We start from the raw sequence: 21,388 nt of genomic DNA, 5'->3' as shown, positions 1-21,388 counted from the left end.
TCTGGGGATGAATACTTCGGCCGGGTTTTCATCACCTCTCAATCAGGGTGTCTGGGTAGGCTTATAAGGGGATGAGCCCCCATATGTTATGGTCGAATTTGGGACCCCAAAAGACCACCATCTTGATCGATGTAAGCAGCAAAGAGGTATTTACTGAAAGCTAGCTCAGTCCTCTGTGCGCACACAGCAACTGGTGACGCTAAGAGGCCCTTTTCATTTTCTTAATGGTGTCCTTTAGAAAGAAAGCAGTGTAATTTTCATAAAGTCTAATTTATCATTTTTTGGGTGAGTACTTATGTCCTCTCTTTCCCCATCCCAAAGTAGCAAAAACTCTCCTTTATTTTCCTGTAGAAGTTTTGTAGTTTAGCTTTTATGTTTAATTCCATGACAAAATTCAAGATAATTTCTACATATAGTTTAAAATTAATGTTGAGGTATATGTTTTTAATATGGCTATATGATTGTTTCAGTATCTCCAGTAAAATGAATTGGCTCCTGTTCTTAAGAGACAGGAAACAGTGGATCATACATCGAAGGTCTATTCTGGATTGTCTATGCTGTGCCATTAACCTTTATGCTAATACTATACTAAGTTGAAAGCTATACATTTAAGTCTTGATTTAAAATAATGCAAATCCTCCAACTTTGTTCTATCTCAAAATTGTTTTAGCTATTCTATGTCTATTTCACTTTCATTTAAATGTAAGTCGTCAGTTCCTATTTACAAGGGAAGAAAACAGCTGAGATGTTTTTTGTATGTTTACAAATACATTTAGGGAGAATGGACTTCCTAACTATTGATCTTCTAATCCATGCATATTGTATATCTCTCTATGTAGGTCTTCTTTAAAACCTTTTATCAATAATTTCAGCTTTTCACATTACGTATCTTATATATCTGTTAAATCCTAAGCATTTTATCTTTTGTGATGCTCTGTGAAAGGAATTTTTTATTTTACATTGCAATTGTATATTTCTAGTATGTATAAATACAACTGAGTTGCATTCTCAGACCTTGATAACTTCACTTGATATTTCTAAGTGCTTTTTAGAAGAATCCTTAGGATTTTCGAATATAGACAATCATGTCAGTTAAAAATAGAAAGCTTTTCTTCTTTCTTTTCAATTTTATGCCTTTTATTTCCCACAGTTGCATTATTTTCTGGTTATTATTCCAATATAAAAATGAATAGACGTAATAAAAGTAGATATATTTTCCCTATTCCCAAGCTGTAAGCTGGAAACCTCAATCTTTCCCACTAAGTATATTATCTTTGGCTTTTTTAGGGATTTGTTTATCAGGTTAAAGAAGTACTTCTATTCTTACTATGTTGAATGTTTTTATCTTGAATATGTGTTGAATATTATAAAAATATTTTTCTGCATTTAATGAGATGGTCATGTGTAAATCTTATTCACTTAATATGGTTAACTACATTATAATTTTCAAAGATTAAACCAAGCTTGCATTACTTAAATAAACTCTACTTGGCCATATGTATGATACATATTTTTGTATATTAATGGGTTCAATCTGATAATGTTTTATTAAGAATTTCTGAACCTATGTTCATGAAGAATACTTGGCCTCTAAATTCTTCTCTTGCAAATCTTTGTTAGATTTTGGCATCCAGGTTACACTGGTCTCACTAGTTTTAGAAGCACTCACTTTTCTATTTTCTGAAAAAGTTTGTGTATGATTGGTGTGAGTTTTACATAATATATGATAGAAATTACAGGTGAAATTATGGAGGACTTGAGTGCCCTTTGTAGAAAAAAAAATACAAATTATAGGTCTTTAATAGATCCATGGCTATTCCAATTTCCCACTTCTTGAGTTACTCTTGAGAAGTTGTGCTATGTTTCATTTAGTTGTTAATTGGCATAATTTGTTTTTAACATTTTTAAATTTTTCCACTAATATCCATAGGCTATGCAATGATATTCCTTCTCTTACTTGTGATGATGGTAGTGTACAGATCTCTGTTCCTGATTGATCCTGTTAGGGTTTATCAATTTTATTCTTCAAGGAATGAATTTTGAACTTTGCTAATATTTCTGTTTCTATATTGTAAATTATTTCTGCACTGATAATTACTTTTTCTGTTTGTTTTGGGCTTAACTTACTCTTCTGTCTGTAGCTATTTAAGTGGAAATTTACATCACAATTATCATTCATTAAATATCATATACATACTTCAAAATATCATACTGATTCCCATAAGTTTGTAGAACTATTATGCTAATTAAAAAATGTTTAAGCCTTCCTTCTCTTCTTCTCATCTAATATAGTCATTTAAAGTTATAAATTTCCCTCTAATCATTGCCTTTGCTGTATCCCATAAATTTTTAAATGTTGCATTTTCACTAACATTCAAATCAAAATATTTCCTTATTCCTTTAGGATTTCTTTTTTCATGGGTTACTTAGGCCATGAGTTACTTAGGCCATGAGTTACTTAGGACTTTGTTAATTAATTTCCAAATATTTGGAAATTTTCTAAATATTTTGATTTTTTTTATTTTGTTCTGCCATGGCTATAGAATATATTCTGCAATATGAAAATCTTTGGAAATTTACTGAGAATTGTTTTATTGTCTAGTACATATCTACCTGAATAAACATTCCGCATGCACTTGAAAATAAATGTTTATCCCAGTTACTGATAATGTTTTTAGTCAATTAGCTCAAGTTAGTTAATAGTATGCTCAGATCTTTAGACCCAAACTAAGTATCTACTTCTTCTATTAATTACTGAATAAATGGTGATAACATCTCCAACTACTTTTTCCATCAGTTCTATTCTGACTACATAAATTTTGAATTTTTGTTTTTAGATGAATATATATTTATGGTTGTTATGTTTTCCTAGTGAATTATTCCTTTTGTGATTTATAAATGTCCATCTTTCAGCTCCTTGTTACTTTATGAAATTTATATATCCACACAAGCTTTCTTGTACTATTTACCTGGTATATCACTTTACGTACACTGATATTCAATTTATGTCTTTAAAATGCAACTCCTATAGACAGAATATACTTGTGTGTTCCTATGGATCTAATCTGATGATCTCTGACCTGCAATTGGAACATTTTACATATAATGTTATTTAGTATAACATAATTATGGGTATGTGTTTGCATCTACAGTCTTACTATTTGTTTTCCATTTGTCCCTTCTATTTCTTGGTTGTGCTCTTTCACTGGTGTTTTATTTCTATTTATTCTATTGTTTTCTTTGCTATTTTTAAATTAATTTTTAGTTTTCTTCCAGAGCTAACAATGCATCCTTAGCTTATCAGAATCTATCTAGAATCAAATTTTTATTACTTCAGGCTGTGGATATAGGTCACTGGTAGAGGACTTGCTTAGCATGTGCAAGGTCCTGGGTTCAATCCCCAGTACCACAGGGGGAGAATTTGTACTATTTCACACTTGACACCACTTTCTTCTTCCCACTTGTTACTTTACACTGGGCATATCCCTCCTGACACTGATACTACACTTCACAAATCTAATAGCTGTCATGCCCATTTGGTGAATTTTTCATTTCAGGTATTTTTCATTATTTTAATAATAAAATCAAACTTATTTGCAGCAGTTTTATACACTCTTTGGGGAAGGCAGGGACTTCACATACATCATAGCATCTCTTAGCAAATCATCACACACTGCAGGAAAATCATAAAACAACTCTAAAACATGATTAGCACATGTTTATGTTACTCTTAGAATATTTATGTGTACTTCTGATAGTTTTTTATTGACTACCACCCACTATTTTGCTTGTCTTGTAACCATCTACTGGATATTGTTAGTGATAGAGACTGGATTCTATTATCTTCCTTCCGAAGACTGTTGATTCTTGTTCTAGTAGGCATCTCACTTACTGGTTAGCCATCTTCAAATTGGCTTAAGTTTGATTTTATGTTTTGTTGTGGAGAACATGTAGAACCCCAACATGTTTGCCATGTACCTATAACTTGGCAAGAGTCAACTTCCAAAATATGTCGCCTCTGCGGTCTTGTCATGGCTTAGTGTTAGGGTTTGTTGCAGTGGGTATAGAGCAACGGTGTTGTTACAGATGATTTTCTCCCCAGGTGACATCTGGCAATATGTTAAGACATTTGGGGTTGCACAATTAGGGTGGAGGGCATTACTAGCACTCAGTGGGCAGAGGCCTAGAATGCAGGCCAAAATCCTACAACACACAGCACAGCTCCACACAAGGAATTATCAGGCCCTAAGTATCAATGCTGTCAAGATTAAAAACTCTTGAAAACTGTACTCTAAGGCACATTCCTTACTTCTACCAAGGGGGAATTAATGAGGTTTTGAAGCCCTCTACTCTGCCTGAAATGGACCTCCAATATCCTCCAGCATTATATGGTGCCTAATATCTCTAGTATGTGCTCTCTGGTAAGCATCACATAGTCTTGTTCTGTAGATGCAATTTCTTGATGGGAGGGGTAACATTACAGGGGAATAAGTGAAATAATGAGATTTGTGGCTATTTTTGCAATTTAGCCACTTCTTTTAGTACTAATGATTCTTGGCACCTCGCATTTTCTTATTGCAAACATTTTTTATGCACTAAACTTAGTACAGAATCTCTGAAAATGTGTCCTTTATTATGATGTACATTTATTTTATGGAATGTTATTGAATCTCAAAATACAGTTTAATAAGGTAGAAAAAGTGATGCTTATACATGCCAACCATATGCCTGAAAATTTACTTATTTGATTAGGAATTATACATGTAAATATGAATATTACTGCTACATAACACTTTGCATGTTTATCCCTATGACTGGCTTCTTATATTGAGGGAGTTTAATGACAGCATATTGTGATCAAGAACCCAAGATATAAGAGTGTTCAAAGTAAAAGTTTGAAGACAAAAAAAAAAAAAAACTTATAATTTTCCCAAAAGAGTTTGATAAAGTACTGTGAATGAAATACACCACCCCACTTGAATCAAACAATGTACCAAGGCCCATTATAGGCACATTTTATCTCAAGCTCTCCATGGTGTTGTTTCTCTACCTGGAGGCCTGCATCAGCTCACCTGTCAATCCTTCCTCCCTCCTAAAACAAAAAATCCACACCTCAATTCAGATGCCAGTGATAGGAATATTGCTTTCATCAATGCACCACCTTCCCAACCCATAAAATAGTTCTCTCCCTCTCACTTCACTTTCCTAATTAAAACACGATTAAAAAAAAACTATTATGCTTACACCAGAAATGACATTTTCTCACTTGGTTTGGAATCTACCACCCTACCTAGTAAAACACAACTGTACTTGAATATTAAAAAAGTGAGACATTCTGGAATAAGTAGAAAGAACAAAATAAATGAATCAATATTCAACAAATAACAAAAAGGCTATGTCTAAATACTGACTTATTTATTGTATTCATTTGATTTTGTCTTTTAATATAGTACTTTCTTTTCTGAGCAGACTATCGTATATTCACTTGACTTTTGTGGATAGTAAGTATTCTTGCCTTTTGGTTTTGTTTGTAAACTCAGAAAAGACAAGCTTACACATACACTTAACATTGCTTAGTTCAAAAAACAGCATGGTACTGGTACCAAAACAGGCGGGTGGACCAATGGTACAGAATAGAGGACACAGAGACTAATCCACAAAGCTACAACTATCTTATATTTGATAAAGGAGCTAAAAGCATGCAATGGAGGAAGGATAGCATCTTCAACAAATGGCGCTGGGAAAACTGGAAATCCATATGCAGCAAAATGAAACTGAATCCCCTCCTCTGGCCATGCACAAAAGTTAACTCAAAGTGGATCAAGGAGCTAGATATCAAATCAGAGACTCTGCGTCTGATAGAAGAAAAAGTTGGCTCCGATCTACATACTGTGGGGTCGGGCTCCAAATTCCTTAATAGGACACCCATAGCACAAGAGTTAATAACAAGAATCAACAAATGGGACTTACTTAAACTGAAAAGTTTTTTCTCAGCAAGAGAAATAGTAAGAGAGGTAAATAGGGAGCCTACATCATGGGAACAAATCTTTACTCCTCACACTTCAGATAGAACCCTAATATCCAGAGTATACAAAGAACTCAAAAAATTAAATAATAAGAAAACAAATAACCCAATCAACAAATGGGCCAAGGACATGAACAGACACGTCTCAGAGGAGGACATATAATCAATCAACAAGTACATGAAAAAATGCTCTCCATCTCTAGCAGTCAGAGAAATGCAAATCAAAACCACCCTAAGATACCATCTCACTCCAGTAAGATTGGCAGCCACTATGAAGTCAAACAACAACGAGTGCTGGCAAGGATGTGGGGAAAAGGGTACTCTTGCACATTGCTGGTGGGACTGCAAATTGGTTTGGCCAATTTGGAAAGCAGTATGGAGATTCCTGGGAAAGCTGGGAATGGAACCACCATTCGACACAGCTATTGCCCTTCTCGGACTATTCCCTGAAGACCTTAAAAGAGCGCACTACAGGGATACTGCCACATCGATGTTCATAGCAGCACAATTCACAATTGCTAGACTGTGGAACCAACCCAGATGCCCTTCAATAGATGAATGGATAAAAAAAATGTGGCATTTATACACCATGGAATATTACGCAGCACTAAAAAATGACAAAATCATGGAATTTGCAGGGAAATGGATGGCACTAGAGCAGATTATGCTTAGTGAAGCTAGCCAATTCCTAAAAAACAAATACCAAATGTCTTCTTTGATATAATGAGAACAACTAAGAACAGAGCAGGGAGGAAGAGCAGGAAGAAAAGATCAACATTAAACAGATACATTAGGTGGGAGGGAAAGGGAGAGAAAAGGGAAATTGCATGGTAATGGAGGGAGACCCTCATTGTTATACAAAATTACACATAAGAGGTTGTGAGGGGAATGGGAAAATAAACAAGGAGAGAAATGAATTACAGTAGATGGGGTAGAGAGAGAAGATGGGAGGGGAGGGGAGGGGGGATAGTAGAGGATAGGAAAGGTAGCAGAATACAACAGTTACTAATAGGGCATTATGTAAAAATGTGGATGTGTAACCGATGTGATTCTGCAATCTGTATTTGGGGTAAAATTGGGAGTTCATAACCAACTTGAATCTAATGTATGAAATATGATATGTCAAGAGCTTTGTAATGTTGTGAACATCCAATAAAATAAAACTTTGCTTAGTTCAGTGTAAAAGAAAAAAAAACAGTATTCAATTTCTATTTAATGAGAATAAGCAAAGCTTACCAAGGCTAGAAATATAGATGGTAATCTTTATAGTCATAATCCTTACTTCATGAAAGAAAAAAACTATCAGAAGTACATATAAATATTCTAAGAGTAACATATAAAACCTACTAAAAATGTAACAAAATTCTTTTGCAAAGATAAATATTTGTTTAGTGTTCACCATGTGCATGCTCACACTGGTTGCAAAAGAGTTACTTTAATAACCAGGATTAATATGTCATTCTTTAGGCTGCCATTCATTTTTTAAAATATTTTAAAATATCTTTTAGTTGTTGATGGACCTTTATTTATTTGTATGTGGTGCTGAGACTCGAACCCAGTGCCTCACATATGCTAGACAAGCACTCTTCCACTAAGCTACAACCCCAGTCCAAGTTTGCCATTCATTTTAACCATAAAATTTCACCTATTTCAAAGAACTGGGTAATTTTTATGTTTTAAGTATGACATCCTATAACAAAAATCTTCAATACTGAAATTATTATTTTACCTTTTCTAATTGCATGATGCTGTGATTTTAAATTAAATAAATAAATAAATACAATTCCCAAAAAGGTTACAAAATGAGTACTTTGTCTTAAGGCTCATATTTGTTTTCCAATTACTTTTATTGATCTTATAGGCAGAATAGCATCTTGATCTCTTTATTATATTCAACAACACCAAAGATTTAGAATTCTGGTGTCAATAACAATAATTACTAAAAATCCAGCAAGCAATTTACAAGTATTTGATATTCAAAAGGCGTGTAATTGTGATAACAATAAAATAGTCTGTGTTTTAAGACATAAATAGCCAAATAGCTTTAGTACCTCAGGCATTGTCTACTAATATTTATACAAATTTTGTAAAGTCAGAAGCACAGTGGCTATTAACCAATGACTATGAAAAATATGTAAAAGTGCCTATTTACCTAATATGTTCAACTCATCAACTTGACATTATATGCTATTATCACTTACAAAGCATTAGAAATCAATATTAGACTTGCCTCAAGCTTTTTTGCAGATGAATAATCTTGATGAAGATGCTCTCATTTCAAAAACTAAGGTCATTAGTGTTTTATCTTCCCTTGAAACATTTCAGAAGGCTGAAACTAGTGAACTCCTGATCTTAGACCACTGGATGAACAGTGACATCTAGTGGTCATTACACCGCTAGACAAATGTTTTTAAACAGATCCATGAAACAAGTGAGAATACTAGATGTCTCACCTTTAATATCGACACATGTATCTCTACTGTATAAGAAAACTGCAAACACTTCCTAGTAGATTCCTATGATGCAGTAATATATACTAAAAGAAAAGCCCCACTTCCAATATTTATTCTTAATCAACAACCCTTTCACAGGAAAATGTCTGTTGCAGATTTTTATTAAACTCCATTTTTATGTATGTCTCAATTCTCGTTTCTAACAGAGTGACACACAGGAACTACTGAATAATCAATTCTATGGCTCTTTTGAACACAAGGATTAGAATATCCCAGCAATAGACAGATTCAGACATCCCATGTGACATCACGGATGTGAAAAATTAAGACGTTACACAAGCTGCATGTGCACTGTTGTTGGGCCGAGTTCACTCTGGAGGTATTATTGACTTTTTGTAAACTGAAAATATCCAGTTTGTCAAGTTTTTCTAATACAACTAGATCATGGAATGGAATATAAGGTCAAAATGGAATTACAGAATAGCTTTACCATCAAAAGCTCACTGCTCCCCAGGTATGTCTACTTCCTACTCATGAAAGACAGTACATTCTCTGGCTACTTGCCCAGCCCAGCTGAGACAGTCCATACAAGCTTTTGTTATCACTTATGAGTAACATAATGATGAACCTTAGCTCATCATCTCTGCACAAGCTACCCACCAGGCACCCAAAACTGCTCCCAAGGCACTGATGGCCAGCTCCAGAGAAACTACCTTCTTGGGCATATCAATGCTGCAGGTTCTATGGTTGTTCTTGGGACACACTGGGACTGTCTCTTCCAAATGGACTAAGGTATCCCCCAAAGTGACTGGATATACATGGCTGAACACAGGTGGGTATCACTCACTATATATTTCATGTTCCCTAAATCAACTACCAAGGATTAAGGCTTTACATTTCTCTTTCTCTTCAATTTCTTAAGGCTTTGTCAATGATCATAAAGAGATAAAAGACCTAAACAACAGTTTGTATGTTAATGCACCAGCCTTCCCAAATGAAGAATGAGCATATCTGGCACTCATCAAAATGTCCACTACCCATCTGCATGCCATGCTACTAATTACCTGGGACATTCATCTACATATCATTTATGTGCATAAAGATGGCCCAAGAGGCCAAGACCCTAGGTCTGGATACAATGGTCTACAGGAGTAATATCTCACAGGTGCCACGGAATTGGGGATCATAGGGAATTATTTTAACATCACTTAAAGACATGTAAATGCTAGACAGACATGTTCCAATGTATATAAACATGTTCATGTATATAAATAATCACTTAATCTTATTAAATCAATAAGCGTGTTCCTAAGTATTCAAGGTCAAATGAGGTGCCATGTATGTAAAGTCTGGGGTTCTCTCCAACCCACAACACCCACCAACTTCCCAGTTTTCTCTTCTCAAGAGTTCTTAATTACAAGAATGTATGTGTGGGTGGTGGCCACAAAGTTAAATGTGATGTTTACCAAGGAGACAGGCAGCTGCAAGTGACACTGGAAGCAACCGGAGATTAGAATCAACTGCTGTACACTATGCAGATTTCATTCTCCTGTTTTTCCTTCTCCTTTGCCTCACTAATTTCTGCCTGAAGCTAGTAGGACAGGATGAAGCAGTGCTGTACTCTGTTGCTGTCTGAACCCATGTGCTGGTACAGAATTTCCCCAGTTTCTCCTGTAACAAGGATGATTTCTGAGTTCCAGGAGAAGATACTCTTAACAACTCAACACAGTATATTCAGAGAATCTCAGATTAAAAGCTATGTGTGGTTGTGGGCTATTATTACTGTCTGTTCATAATAACCTTCTCCCAAAAAGAGAATTCAAAACTTGAATGGCATTTTGGTTTTAAGGTCTATGTCCTACCTGTCAGCATTTGACGTATCTTAACCTTGCACTTGTCTTAAGAATGAATTAGTTTAGGTTTGCAAATAAGTCATCTCAATTACCAACCTACAAAAACATTTTCATAACCTCCTCTCCCCACATAAACTACTCAAAGAGTAAAGTAAATTATGCTTTTCACTAATTGCCCAGGACAATTCCTCACTGGGTCTGTAAGAGTAGACAAGGGTCTAGCTGAATGGTTGGATGAGCTGCCACCTCCATATCCCAACAAACCTAGAAGTAACTTGGTCTGGGTCTAAGCGCTAATATCATGCTGCCAAGTCTCTTTCTGAAAAGCATAAAAGCAAAATATCCCACTCCTGCAAGCAAACCAACCACAAGGGTGGTGCCAAGAACTTTTGGGGCCCTTTTCTTGGCCACCCGGAATGCTGTTGGCAGCACTGCAGAGATTAATATATTGTTGACATGTCCCAAAACCTTGTTAAATGTTTTTCTCTTCAAGACACGCTCGTAATAGGTTTCCAAGTTCGGTCGCTTTCCATTTCCCCAATTCCTCCTTGCAAAACCCAGGAACTTCAATCGATGCAGTGTGACAGCAAGAGAGACATCTGCCAGGGTAAAGGCTTCTCCGCAGAGCCAAGGCTGGTGGCCCTCTTCTAATCAGAGAAAAGGACATGGAGAATTAGAGGCAAGCACTGTATCAACAGACTCTACATGGTACCTGCAGTCTCAGCCTTAAGGACAAATGTAAGTGGAGCAAAAAATGAAGGCTATGGGGCTGGGGTCGTGGCTCAGAGGAAGAGTGCTCGCCTAGCATGTGTGAAGCACTGGGTTCGATCCTCAGCACCACATAAAAAAAATAATAAATTTTTTTTAAAAATGAAGGCTATGGCAAATTTCCTTGACAATAACACTAAGTAATTTTATGCTTAAAAAAAAAAAAAGTCCATGAAAATGTATCCCAAACTAAAGGAGACTTGTTTAGACATCTGTCAGCCACCTAAGTCCTTAGGTAACATTGGAATCACTTTAGCTCAAAGCCATTCTATCATTTTGTAAAGACCTCAGAAGTTGAAAGCCTGTGAACCAAAGGAGTTAAAAGACACTTCCTCCTGGAAAGAAAACACAGGTGCGCCTTAGAAAAATCATCAAGTTAAGCTTCAAACATCACTCAGGGGCTATTGCTGTAGTCATAGTAAGCCCTTATTATCCACAGGCTCCACCTCCATGGATCAAAAATATTTGAAAAAGAAAACTGCATTTGTACTGAACAATTATGGACTTTTTTCTTGATATTATTCCTTAAACAATAGAGTATAACAACTATTTTCATGGCATTTACATTATGTTACATATTACAAGTAATCTAAATATACAGGAGAACGTGCTTTGGTAATGTGCAAATACTGTATTATTTTATGTAAGGGATTTGGGAATCCAAGGATTTTAGTGTCCTAATGGGCCCTCATCGAGACGAAGGGATGACTATACTTATTGAAAGCAGAAGAGAGTTCCTATTATAAACAGGTTTCAGGAAACATGGTCTTCAACTCTGTCATCAGAGTAGCACAAATGGTCCACGTGTATACACCTGGGTGATGGCTTAGTCCTAAAATTCACAGGTGCAACACATGGATGCTCACCAGTCATCCTACAGATACACACATTCTGGCTCCCACTTTACACTTTAGACTGAAAGATGTCTCCCTACCTAAGGAAAAAATCAGAAGGGCATTCAAGTAATTACTCAGGTTATTCAAACAAACTAATTACAAATGTGTAAAACAGGTTATGGAGGAATCTCCCAACCAAAATACAAATGGTGCAGAAAAATACTTCACCCATCATATTTCATATAGAGTAAGTTACAATTAGATACCTGAGTTCTTCTCAGAGCAACAGCATTGTTGCTATCATAATTAAATCTGCCCATGAATAATAACAATAAAAGACAGATTACAAACATAACATGCTTGGTGAGATTTGTGATGTTCCTATAAGTACTCCTGATTTTGAAAGAAGAAAAAGAATATAAAGGAGAACCTACCTGGGGTTTCTTCATTTCTTCTTTGCAACTCAGTTTCAACCTGATCCAAGACCTTCTCCAACTCATCAAGAATTTTCTTCAAGTATTTGACATTGTCATGATCAAGCAGCTTTGACTAATTAATAACCAAAGAAAGAAACTAAATAGGTTATCTATGCCTACAAAAAGTATCCACATAGCAAAAATTAGATATAAATTCTTACAGAGTTGGAACCTGTTTATTTTAGATAATGGAAAAAAATATATAATAACTTTGTCAAAGCCAATGTGAAATTGCAGGGAAATACACCAGCTGTGGAAACATCGCAAGACTAGAACCACAGCCCACTGGTCAAATGTGAGGCACATAGAGCCTCCTCTAGTCCACAGTGAAGAATCAGTTAGAGCAGCCTTGAGAGAATGAATGACCCAAAGGTTAGGAACAAAGCAGAAGTCTGAGTGCAGCAAGTGGACAGTGAGGGACAACAGCTATGTGCACAGGCATTTCTCCTGAGGAGCTCGTTTAGCTAAGAGAGGATAAAGGAAGGTGGAAATGGAGGGACAGTTGGGAGTGCTGCTGCTGTCACATCTATACTGTGGGAGAGTCTTCCATGTGTTGATGGGTCATAGGGAAAGAATCAACAGAAAGCAAAAGGAACTGCTGCTCCTTGTCAGGGGGCAGAGCAAGCCAGTGTCACATGTGGAGGGACACAGGCCTAGAAATGGCTTATTGTGTTAATTTGCTGTTGCATTTTATAATCTTCCATGGCAGCTAGCATGTTCAGTATCTGCTTCCTATACAATCATCTCTTGGTTTAGCTATCAAATGTAGTAATGAAAATTTTTTCTAAAAGAAAGCATAAGCTACAGGTAATACACACTGGTGAACAGCAAGCTTTAATAGAAGAAGTTCTACAAATAGTTGAATGTCGACTGCAGACAGCCTGGTCACTCACTTTGAGCCGCTTCTGTTTGGCGATGTATGCCTCCTGTAAATCAGGGTTTTCTTCAGCAAGTTTCTTCAATTCGGACTCTGTGTTACCAATTTGGCCTGATAACAGAAGCATTTTTGAGATTAGAAAAGTATTCTCTCCTTTCCGTACCAGACACGGGGGGGAGTGGGAAAACGCTATGGTAAAGGCATGAGCTCTAGGGCTGGTGCCCTGCCACTGCCTCAGACATGCCCTGTCTATGCCTCAGTCTCCTCACCTTTAGGATGAGCTAATGAGTACCTACCACACAGGCTAAGGACTGAGCAGCTCCCACAGGCACGTAGAGCAAGGCCTGGCACATTCCAGGGCTCCGTGCATGGGAGTTGTTCTCCCTTCCTGCACTTCAAGTTTCCATATGAACTTCTTTGTGAAGAGGAAAAGCCTTATTTTTAAAATATTGTTCGCTATAGGTGATAGAATGGTAGTCAGAATGTGTGTTTCAAATCATATAATGAGTACTTATGAAGAGATAGAGTGGGGACAAGAAAAAGAGGGAAAGCAAGAGAAGAGGAAGGAAGTAGAGAGGGAAGAGAAGAGGTGTCAAAGGAGGAAAAATAATGTGCATAAAGAGGAACGATAAAGGCAAGGTATGATGTGGTGGGAAAACATGGCTTCTGCATCCAGAAGACCTGGACTTGATTGTTCCTAGTCAAACACCCTTAAATTAGACCATGGTCACCATCCCTGGGCCTCTGTCTCCAGTCACCGGCATTATAGAGCATACTTCCTTCGAAGGCTCTACCTCCTGTGCACTGACCCTCCTCTAGCCTCATGGCAGGACGAAGGGAGAGAGCTGTATGTCACAACTCAACCTCAATAAGTCTCCACTCACTGAGAGGCAATGCCTAGACACCATCTAGTCCAGCTCCCTCACACCATGAGATGATAATTATAGACCAGACATGTAAACTTAGCTGTTCATAATCCAAGTAGATTCCAGATTTTCTGACTCCCAGTCTATCTGTTTTATAAGATGTTCTCTACTGTCACACAGGTCACTCTTACAAAGTTTTATCCAAGCTTGGCCCTCAAAGTCAAGAGCTGACAAATCAGGGTCCATGGACAAATAAATGTCCAGCTGCCTTGCAGAAGAGCAGATAAGCCTGACTCGTTCTTGGATCAATTCAGAATATGCACGCCTACAAAGCACACTCAATAACCCTATTCCCTCTCAATGACCATGCTATCACTCAAAAATGAATCAAAAGAAAACTTCAGCAGGGCACAGTGGCACACACCTATAATCCCAGCAGCTCAGGAGGCTAAGGCAGGAGGATCATGAGTTCAAAGCCAGCCTCAGCAACAGCAAGGTGCTAAGCAACTCAGTGAAACCCGGTCTCTAAATAAAATACAAAATAGGGCTGGGAATATGGCTCAGCGGTTGAGGGCCCCTGAGTTCAATCCCTGGTAGCCCCCCACCAAAAAAAAAAGAAAGAAAGAAAGAAAATTTCAGACTGAATTCCAGGTCTTTAAAATTTTTACATACTGCGAATCCTTGTGGTTGCATAAGCTGGGATCATGGAGTCCACAGTCAGCTCAGGGTGTAAAATGCAGCCATGTGTATAGGCATCCATTGGCAAGGAGTCCAGAAGCTCTCGATAATGTTGCACTCGTGGATAATACATGCTTCCTTTATCAGGCATTAACCTGGGTGTTCTTTCTAAAATACAAAAACATAAACACAAGTATTGAAGAAAAAGTTACAAACGTTACATCCAAAAGCAAAAACCCTCATCCCTCATCATTAACATTTCAACATTATATAATTACATTTAAAAGATTATGTCCCCTGTCCAGTCTGTTTGAAATAGCCTGATGCACTAGACCAGATTCCAAACCACAATCACACTGACATCCTCTCACTTCTCCACTTTGCAAACTGCTGTTGAATCCTCAAAGTCCAGTTCTTTACACCACTTGCTCCATGAAGCATGCCCAACCTCCTGCATCTATCACTCATCAATTACCTCAGGTGTGCCTTCCTCTGCATACCCATAATACCGGCACATACTCTTATACAGAAATTATCACTCTGTAAATAGTTGTATCTTTTTGCATCATGAACATCTTCCTGAGAAGAAACATATTTTAGGCCCTCCACAAGTGAAGGAATACTCACTATGGGAAAATAATCAACCAACACTAGGAGTGACCCTACTAATACTATATAAATATGAAATGACAATCTGAATGAAACAACAAAAGCCTTTGCTCATATATCACAGCTGCACTTTCCCTAGGAACAGCTATTATCTGGAAAGTGTGTTCCACTTGAATCTTCACTTGAGGGCAGGTTAAAATCTAGACTGCAGACTCTTTGCAGGCAGAAATCATATATTGTTCTCTGCTAAATCCCTAGTGCCTAATATAATGTCTGATACAGTAGGTGCTCACTGACTTATAATTAATACTTTCCCAACGTCAGTTATTTTAGAATACTGGAGTTGAAGAAAGAAGCTCTGAAGTAGTTAGTGAAGACAGTGAGATATGGAGACTGAGAAGTTCTCCTAGGATCTCACAGCTATTTAGAAGCAGAACAAGAACTGAAGGCATCTGGTTCCAGTGAGATGTAATGCTCTATTTTATGATATTATTATAATATCTTCAAAGGATTTAGAGACTATCCAGAAAGAATAATAGTGAAGACTGTGACCCAAATGTCAGGAATATGTCCCCTTAGAATCATTTCCCACAGTTTCTTAAACCATCCCTGAAAAACCACCAACCAGCTTATTCTGCCTAATGAAAGAAACAGCCTCAATATTCTTTATATATTGATTTCTTAGTTTGCATTACCTATTTAATTTAGAATCCTTCTGAGAATTTCATACTCATTCATAAATGTCAATGATTCATAGTTGGTTGCCATCAACAGAGCATTTCAGGCAAGATCTCCTAATGTCTGACCAAGCAGAATAAGCTTTTTAAACTAGCAGGCTATTTCTGACTCTAAGGAAAAAAAAATAAGAAGATGGATTACTCTTCAAACCAGCAGACAAATGTCTAATTCCCTGCTGGAGAGTCCAACACTAAAGGCTGCATTAGAATAACCAAGAATGAAGTATCAGCTACATTCTGCTCCTCCAAAAGATTACCACACCAGAACATACTGCAATACTGACCCCACATGGAAAAAGGGCAGGTAAGTCACTTATGCCACAGTCAGGCTCTCAACGCAGAGGACCTTACAATTAGCTCCTTGGATTCACTTCTCAGGACCTCTACAGTGAACGTGCAATGCACCAGGACCCAACTAATGCATGGTAGTCATTTCCATGCAGACCACAGATCCCAGGCCTTGAATTCTTAAGGAATTTTTAGCCTCTCATTTACCACCAAACTCTTCTCAAAATACTAATGTTCTTAAATGCATAAAATACAAGACATGGGATTGCAAAAGAAATTATATTGAAAATAACTTTAAATGATAAAATACTAATATGCATGCCTCTTTAACACATGAATAATAGCAGCAGGTCTAATAACTACCCTAGTTAAAAAATATTAAGATATCTATAATAATTTAATATACCATTAATGGATCTGATTTTCATTGGTAACAAAGTCATAAGCATTCCTGATATTGTTATGGATTATACCATTATTATATGGTAATGAAAGGAAATGATAGGTTCCTGTTAGAAATTAGTAAAAATAAAGACAATTTTTTCTCAAATATTTCAGCTCTCCTAAATTCTATTCCTAAATCCTTAAGGACAACATTTTCAACATATAGACTAAGGATCCTTACAATTATTTGTTTCCCCCAAGACACCTTGCGGAGAATCCACAAAATCAAAGCTACTTTTTAATAGCAACACACTAAGATGTTGTTTGCTTTTTCACTCTTGCTGTTTCTTAAGCATAGGGCAGAAATTTCCAGAGGCCACAGGAAAGGTGATTACTACATCATTTTGACAACTAGCAGGATGTGTGATTGAACATTTTAAAATTTTCTCAGTTTAAATTTCTAAATATAAGTATTGATAGAAATGATCCACATAAACAAAACTCTTGGGCATCCTCAATTATTTGTAAGACAAAGGGATCATGAGACCAAAAAAGTTTTAGAACCACTGCTTTAGGGAAATCAAAGATCCTCATTTTAATAACCATAAACAGCACAACATTTTCAAATGCTTCCCATATGTCAAATTGATGACTGCTGGCTCTGGCTGCCTCTGGTGCCGGGCTCTGAAGCATTCTCCAGAGCAGCATTCTACTTCCTTCCCAGGAAAAACAACGTCTAATTGCTTCCTGGGTTAGTTCCATCTGCCAAACCTGAATTCTTCATAGGAGAACAAATGCTTAAATTCATGAAAATAAATTTCTTCTTCTCCTGCCTTTGCCATCTACTATCTCCTAAAGTACTCCACCAGACACAGCGTAAGATGCCCACTGCATCCATACTTTCTACCCATCTCCCTTTTCTCCCCACATGCTTCAAGGATGTCCTATCCAACATCACACAGGCAGCCTCCTCACCCCAGGGCACTGCAGCATCCACTGCCTCTGGCAACAATTTTTCAAAAGACAGTTGGGAATTTCCTTTGAATTGTACAAGATATCTTCCCTCCCAATCCCATTCTATTTTAGTTTCCAACTCTTTCATTGAGCATCTTGGTTATATACAGTACACAGAGGAAGGGCAGGGAATCAGGGGAGTTTTCAGAAGCAAGTGATGAGAGGAGGTTCCAGTATTGGGGAGCGAGGTTGCACAGAAAGAGCCATGCTTGGTGACTGCAAGAATAAATCAGGGTTGGGGTGTAAGCTCAGTTGCAGGATATGTGTTCAGCATGCACAAGGCCCTGGGTTCAATATCCAGGACCACTACCAACAACAAAAAGAATAAATAGATAAATTGACAGAAGACCAATTAAATAAGTGACAAGGCAGGTCTTGTATTGCACCTAAACTAGGTGGCAAATTAGAAAGATGCCAATAGAGATAAAGCAGAGTTCCTATAGCAGAAAGAAAGATGTGATAACAGCAAGAGAAACCAAAGGGGGGGGGGAGGCAAAAACAACAATAGAAGCATTCTGCAGCCATTTAGTGGAAACAAATGGCCTGTATGTAAGCCCCTGTGTTGCTGAGTAGAATAACAATAACAATAATAGCTCTAGGCTATTTAAACAAAAAACAAAAACACAATGGGTTTTCTCAAGGGCAAAAATGAAAAGAGTTAGGAGTTTAAAAGTGTAAGTTTCCATTATTCTACTAAATTAACTGCTCTGGTTTCCTAACATCTCTAGTGACAGTGGATAAAGCCATTATTATGTCTTGTTTTCAAGGAAGACACACCCCTCAGGTCTATTTTAGTAACTTCCCTATCTTCCTTATTAGATTAATGAAAACACATTAAAATTCAAATCTAATTCTATTGCTTTTTTTATTGCATAGTGGGGGCATGAGTACATACATAAGTAACTGAACAATAGTGTACCCTTAAATTAGGCATCCATCAAGCTATTTAAAAACATAATAACAGTAAACAAGTTATGACCTGAAGCAAAAGATATGGCTACAAGCAGACTAAAGACTCTCATCACTTTGGTACTAGAAAGATTAAATCTAAACACAAAAGAGAAAAAAACACTTGGTGTCAAATTATGTGAACTCACGATATGCCTCCAGGGTTTTCTGAGACAGAGACAAATCTAGCATTTATTTTTCAAAATGACTTATACATTATATAGTAAATGTTCAACTACTTTGATAGGTATTATATTTAAGACTTTTAACAGAAACATTTGCAATGAGAGGGACAAATATTACTTGTGCCAACTGTTGGATACACTTACAGAACTATGGCCTCTGCACTTCAATATCCCTGTCTGCTAAAATTGGACAAATCACAAAGTAAAACAATAACTTCTTTTCGAGCAACTTTTATTGACATAATCATTAATCTTAAAGACTCATTTTCTCTTCCTTACCATTTTCTCCAGTTTGTGTTAATATGAAGCTTTCAGTAGATATGCTAAAAGGTATATGAAGTTATTCAATTATTTAATTATATATGAGCATTATATACGAAAACCATTCATTGATAAGCATAAAATCATTTTATAAACCTTAACAACTGGCCTTAAATATTTTAATGTAACAATTACTTCAAAATTAATGTTTTTTAAAATGTTATGCTTGAATTTTAATATATACTGTATTTATAAAATAAATGTATATTTCCTGGTCAGACTTATATGTTATTCTAATATCAGACCAGGATAGTTGATTATTTCCAAAGAAAATTCAATTTCTAAACACTTTAAATGATATAAGGCACAGGATATAATTTTCAAATTATAACATATTAAATTACCAAAACTCAATATTCATCATATATCATTGATTCTAGCTTACCATTCAGTTATTTGGCATAATAAATTATCAGATGTTCTAATATTTTAGAGTAACTTCATACTCGTTTTTTAAATCTAGTAGCCAAATTAAATTTTATTTAAAGAAATTTTGAATAGGAAATAAATAGCTGGATTTTAAAATTCATATTAGTGTGTCCTTGTCATATCCTGTTCCTGAGTTTGCCTAATTTGCTTACTGTCATACCTCATCTAACTTAATCAATGGCTTGCTTTAATAGAATTATTCATTACACACCTGCACTGAAGAAGATATCAAGTACATGAAAAACTGAATAGTAATAATAGCATATGCATATATTAAAAACAAATTAGAAACTTTTATTGAACTTATAGGAAAAAAATATTTGAAGATTAATAAGTTTCCAATGATTTGGGATCTCTGAAGTATGCTGGGATCTTGCACCCAATTAATACCCAATAAATGGCTACTGAAAGAATGAATGAAAGGGGAGCACCAGGCCAGCTCTTAATTGGGTCTGTCTAAATTCCTCCTTTGGCCCAAGTCTTGCCTGGACAATATCAGTCATGTCTACATCCTTCCTCCATGTGTATGCTTTCCAAAAACAAAAACAAAAAATAATCAAACATAGCCATTAACCAATTTATATATGCACGATTTTAGGCTAAGACTTGAAAAGGATTACCTTGACTCTCATATTTCTCCCCTAAAACTATCCATTATTTAATGGATCATCGCAAAAGCACAAAGATATAGACGTGAATAGTGGTACACAAAAAGGTCAAGCAAATCCTTATTTTTAGTATAGACCCCAGTTGACAGAATAAAAAAGGAGAGCAAAGGACAACAGGGATACTGGTTCATTATATGCTGTTGTTCTTTAGAAGAACAGCCACACCAGCTTCTCCTCATCACACCTCTTGAACCACATCTGCTTATTATCATTCTGACATGTCAACATTCCTCAAAATCCTATCCATACCTAGACAAAATGCCAAATGTCCTGACCAACTTTGAATGCAGAGGATTACCACCTGTACAGTCCAGATAGAACCTGAGATCACACTAGCCTTTTGTTTCATTATCCTTCCTTAAGTCAGCTGATTTTAAAAACAAAATTCATTTATTACATTAGCCTCATTAAAGTTTATCTGAGCTTTTTTTTTTAATTCTTATTCCATCAGAAACATTTCTTAAGATGGTCATCATTTTAACCATTTTAGATTTTCTGTCATTCACATATGTAATAGAATGTCTTCTATGTCTTTATTCAACTCATTTATACGATCTTCAGGTTCAAGTCAGAGAATTGAAGACTATAGAGTACTAGGGTTGAGGGTTGAGGCTCAGTGGTATAGAGGTTACCAGGATGCACAAGACTCTGGATTAAATCCCCAGCACAGCTAAAATGAAAAGAATGCCCTAGAGATCCCCATCCAGACTGACACCTATTTCAATAATTCACTCATTTTAATCATTCAAAAGCATTTTAAAGCACCCATTAAAAAGCATTCACTTGTGCAAGGCATTGGGAATACAGTTTTTAATAAGATAGGCATTGTCTCTGACCTCATGGTGCTTATAGTACTCTATAAGTCATTCACATATTTAAAATAAAGTATGATAAAAATAATCATAAGTAAAATAAGAGTCCATAGCTAGAAGGGCAACCTGGTATAACAAATCTATAAATGAATATCCGTCAA

At 36.3% G+C, this 21,388-nt stretch overlaps 1 protein-coding gene across 7 annotated transcripts in view; it reads right to left on the bottom strand.

The window, feature by feature from the left end:
- Positions 1–7,848: 7,848 nt before the first annotated feature.
- GDAP1 (ganglioside induced differentiation associated protein 1) overlaps positions 7,849–21,388 on the bottom strand; it is a 47,811-nt gene continuing 34,271 nt past the window's right edge. For all 7 annotated transcript variants that reach the window (XM_081266552.1, XM_081266555.1, XM_081266554.1 and 4 more), the window contains 4 exons: positions 14,827–15,000; positions 13,305–13,399; positions 12,370–12,484; positions 7,849–10,978 (listed from right to left, as the gene is read on the bottom strand). In XM_081266552.1, the coding sequence (XP_081122678.1) occupies positions 10,596–10,978; positions 12,370–12,484; positions 13,305–13,399; positions 14,827–15,000 (767 nt within the window). In that variant the 3' untranslated portion in view covers positions 7,849–10,595. The remainder of the gene's footprint in view (positions 10,979–12,369; positions 12,485–13,304; positions 13,400–14,826; positions 15,001–21,388) is intronic.

The sequence above is a fragment of the Spermophilus citellus genome (assembly GCF_964194105.1).
Source record: "Spermophilus citellus genome assembly, chromosome: 14".
NCBI lineage: Eukaryota > Metazoa > Chordata > Mammalia > Rodentia > Sciuridae > Spermophilus > Spermophilus citellus.
Note: the sequence above shows the minus strand (reverse complement) of the source record. Positions and strands in the feature narration are given on the sequence as shown.